Source organism: Medicago truncatula, chromosome 4, assembly GCF_003473485.1.
Source record: "Medicago truncatula cultivar Jemalong A17 chromosome 4, MtrunA17r5.0-ANR, whole genome shotgun sequence".
Classification (NCBI taxonomy): domain Eukaryota; kingdom Viridiplantae; phylum Streptophyta; class Magnoliopsida; order Fabales; family Fabaceae; genus Medicago; species Medicago truncatula.
This window is the reverse complement of record NC_053045.1, coordinates 47,260,676-47,264,763: the sequence shown is the minus strand read 5'-3', so window position 1 is coordinate 47,264,763 and position 4,088 is coordinate 47,260,676. Positions and strand designations below refer to the sequence as shown.

General features: G+C 34.8%; 1 protein-coding gene across 1 annotated transcript; it reads left to right on the top strand.

Annotated features, from left to right (window-relative positions):
- The first annotated feature begins 909 nt into the window (after nucleotides 1-909).
- LOC112421285 (F-box protein SKIP2) lies at nucleotides 910-3,214 on the top strand. The gene is made up of 2 exons (XM_039833362.1): nucleotides 910-2,681; nucleotides 3,070-3,214. Exon 1 carries the CDS (start codon nucleotides 1,065-1,067, stop codon nucleotides 2,673-2,675), a length of 1,611 nt encoding a protein of 536 aa, XP_039689296.1. The 5' UTR covers nucleotides 910-1,064; the 3' UTR covers nucleotides 2,676-2,681; nucleotides 3,070-3,214.
- Nucleotides 3,215-4,088: the final 874 nt, after the last annotated feature.

Sequence of the window (4,088 nt, the reverse complement as noted above, 5' to 3'; positions counted from 1 at the left end):
CTATATCCTAATAAAAAGAACTTAAACCTATAAACACTTCCAAGGAAGTTTATCTATACAGAAATGATGTGTACACCGAATGTTTATTTACGATTGGTTTCTGAATGATGTGGCAAATTATCAACCTTTGGTTTCATACTTATTTGACCACCGCTTCATCAAAAAAATACATAAGACACACCGCCCCCGTAATTTTCGGCCAGACAATAATTTTATTTGCTAAAATTCATTTCGGGACCGCTTCGTGGTAAAATCCTACAGGATATTTAACACGGCTCTTATCTATATCCTAATAAAAAGAACTCAAACTTATAAACACTTCTAAAGAGGTTTTATATCCTAATAAGAAGAACTTAGGAGGTTTTATATCCTAATAAGAACTCGGTTTGTCAAAACAAAAGTTACTAATATTTAAAGAAATAAATAACATGGAAAATAAAATGAATGGAAAGAGGTTTATAGGGAAGAGTAATTTACTCTAAAATACAAGAAAAAAATTAAAATGCACTTGGTCTATATTTTAAATTGGATACATTTTGGGGAAATTAGAAACATTTAACTTATTGGACATTTTCTTATATTTTTTTAGGGGGCTTATATTTATTTAGAATAGTACTATATTTAGAACTAAATTAAAGTGATTAATATTCATAATTAAATTGATAATTTATCTAAAATTTCCATACACAATCAAATCCGATGTGATTCATTTTTGGAAGTAAATCAAATCTCCACCTAGTTCCAGCAATTTTCACACAAGGAAAATTCCAAAACACGTAATCATCTTAAACTTTTACCATTTCCAACTTTTTAGATCTGTTAATTTATTTTTAGAATAATCTCTGATTTGAATGAGTAGTTACAGTAATAAACCCTTTCCTTCAGTGGTTGCTAAAACGACACGCGCTTAACCCTTTGACAGAGTGATATCGTTGAAAACCTTTCTATCTCTATATGTGTCTCCTTCTAAGTTCTCTTCATTTCATGCTTCTCACATTTTCATCATAAACTTATCAAAAATAATTAAATATTATTTTTCTCTCATTATTATTTCTTTTTCTTCTATGGGACAATCACCGTCCACCGCCGTTCCGTCACCGTCACTAGACGTTAACCGATTCCGTTACGGTGACGGCAACGGATACGGTAACGGTGTTTCTTCCGATGATTTCATCAACGGTGTGAATTACTCGGAGGAAATTCCTGATGAATGCTTAGCCGGGATACTTCACTTCCTCGACGCCGGCGATCGGAAAAGCTGCTCTGTCGTGTGCAAACGGTGGTTCCGTGTGGAAGGTGAAAGCCGGCAGCGGCTTTCACTAAACGCGGAGGCGAAATTGGTAGACATCGTTCCTTCGTTGTTCAATCGTTACGATTCTGTTACGAAGCTTGCGCTTCGTTGTAACAAAAAATCAACGAGTATAAACGATGATGCTTTGATTCTGATCTCGCTTCGTTGTAAGAATCTCACGCGCTTGAAACTTCGCGCGTGTAGGGAAGTTACTGAGATTGGGATGTTAGGGTTAGCGAGAAATTGTAAGAATTTGAAGAAGCTTTCTGTTGTTTCGTGTTTGTTTGGTGTTAAGGGTATTCGTGCTGTTGTTGATAATAGTAATGTTCTTGAGGAACTTTCTGTTAAGAGGCTTCGTGGTGTTAACGATGTTAACGAGGTTAATGAGGAAGGTGTTGAATCGGGTTGTGGTAATGGGTCATCTTCGTTGAAATCAATTTGTTTGAAGGAGCTTGTTAACGGGCACTCGTTTGCTCCATTGATAATTGGTTCGAGAAAGCTTCAAACTCTGAAGTTGATTCGGTGTATTGGTGATTGGGATTCGATGCTTGGGACGGTGGGGAAGATGAATTCTGGGTTGGTTGAGATTCATCTGGAGAAGGTTCAAGTTAGTGATGTGGGTCTTGTTGGGATTTCCAAGTGTTTGAAGTTGGAAACTTTGCATCTTGTGAAAACACCTGAGTGTTCAGATCATGGTCTTGTTGTCATTGCTGAGCGTTGCAGGATGTTGAAAAAGCTTCACATTGATGGGTGGAGGACTAACAGAATTGGTGATGAGGGTTTGGTTTCGGTCGCGAGAAACTGTCCTAACTTGCAAGAGCTTGTGTTGATTGCTATGTATCCTACGTCGTTGAGTTTGGGAGCAATTGCTTCGTGTTGTCTGGGTTTGGAAAGGTTTGCTCTTTGTGGGATTGGAACTGTTACTGATGCTGATATTGAGTGCATTGCTTCTAAGTGTGTGGCACTTAAGAAACTGTGCATTAAGGGTTGTCCTGTGACTAATGTTGGCATTGCTGCTTTTGCTTCTGGGTGTCCTAATTTGGTTAAACTCAAGGTGAGAAAGTGTGTGAAAGTTACTGGTGAAGCTGCGGGGTGGCTGCGATTAAAGAGGAGTTCTTTGGCGATTAATTTCGATCACAGTCAAGTGGAAGCAATGGATGGAAGTGGTAGTGATGTTGGAGTTCAAGAAACTACCATGGCTTTTCTGCAAAATGACACTGAAGTAACCCTTATCGATGAGCCTTCAAGCAGCAGCAACAACAATAATCGATTGTCTATGTTCAGGACCAAGTTTGGATTTTTGGTTGGTAGGAATTTTGTGCCGTGTGCGTTCAGAAGGTGGGCAAACGTCGATGATACTATTGATGATAGCAGCTTTTCATGATCATTAGTAAGAATGGTTATACATTTTTCCACAATATGTTTGATGAGCTATTCTTGCTTGTTCAGTGGCATGTTCCTTGAAATGTTCATCACTGAATTGTTTTTCTATTATAGGGAACATGAAAAGAAGTTGGTATTCTGTTTACTACATGTAATGTAGCCAATTAATTTATTTGATTGACTATTCTTATTCAATTTTGTTGTTTTGATGGTTAATGCCACATTTTGATTTTCTGTTTTTCGTGGAAATTGCATAGTTAGTGAACTGTTTATGTGTTGTGGAGGTCCATTTTCATTATGATTTCATAAATTTAGCTCAAATTAGATCTTGATGAAGTTCTTATTGATCAGAATGAAACCAAAAAGTCATTATGGAAACTGAATTTCTTTTGTAGGGTTCGACTAGAAGTATTACAAACACGAAGGATGCAACGAACATTGTTTTGTTTTCCTTTTTTATATTACAGTTGAAATTTGTAAACTTACATTTTTGTTTCTTTGTTGGCATCAAACAGAATCTCTAAGTAATTCCATTAATAAGTTCTCATGTGTCACCATGTAGCTTACTCTCTTCAATGTTTAAGTAGGGAGAAATGATATTTGAACATCTATTTAGTGACAACTTTCTCTCTCATACTCACATTATTTTTTATATTATCTCTTTATTGCTTTGGTTTTCGTGCAAATACCTATTTTTTCTTTATAAATTATGGTTGTTACATAAAATGTCAAGCAAATAGGTGGTTCAAATAACACTCCTTTTAAGTAAATGATCGTCAATTATGTCTAATAAATCATCATGTCTTTCGGCCTATTCCCTGTAGCTATTATGTTCTGATAAGTTGCATGATTCTGGCTTTAGATAGAACCAAGGGAGTTCGATGCATTTTATTTTTTTTCAAACAAGGAAAATAATAGACCAAGGAAGTTAGATGCTTTTTTTATTTTTTTCAAACAAGGAAAAAAATTAATCCTAGAAAACAAGGAAGAGTGATTGTTCCTTATTAATCATTATACAATCTTAAAACTATAATACAAGTATGATCTTCCTAACGAGTGTTCCCAGATGATTCTAAATTAAGAAATTATTTAAAAAAAAAATATTAAATATTACAATTTTCAATCCACTAAATTCACAAATATTTATAAAAACTTATTATTTAAGAACCTTAAAGAGTGTTTTTGGAGGCCGTCATTATCATTTTCCATATCAAAATATCCTCATGTTTTATTGACATAACTTCAAAAACATCGTGGATTGTTTATTCATATGATTTTAAGATGGTATCAAAATTTAGTATCCGTTGCGAGCATAGTTTTTCTATTTGAGCCATGTTGAGTTTCTCCTTATGTTCATGGAATTCAATTAACATTTTATCATATTTTGTAATTTTGCTTACTTACCAACTCTCAT

What these genes read in the sequence shown, in the direction of transcription:
- LOC112421285 (XM_039833362.1), top strand. Translation starts at nt 1,065, where the DNA reads ATGGGACAATCACCGTCCACCGCCGTTCCGTCACCGTCACTAGACGTT.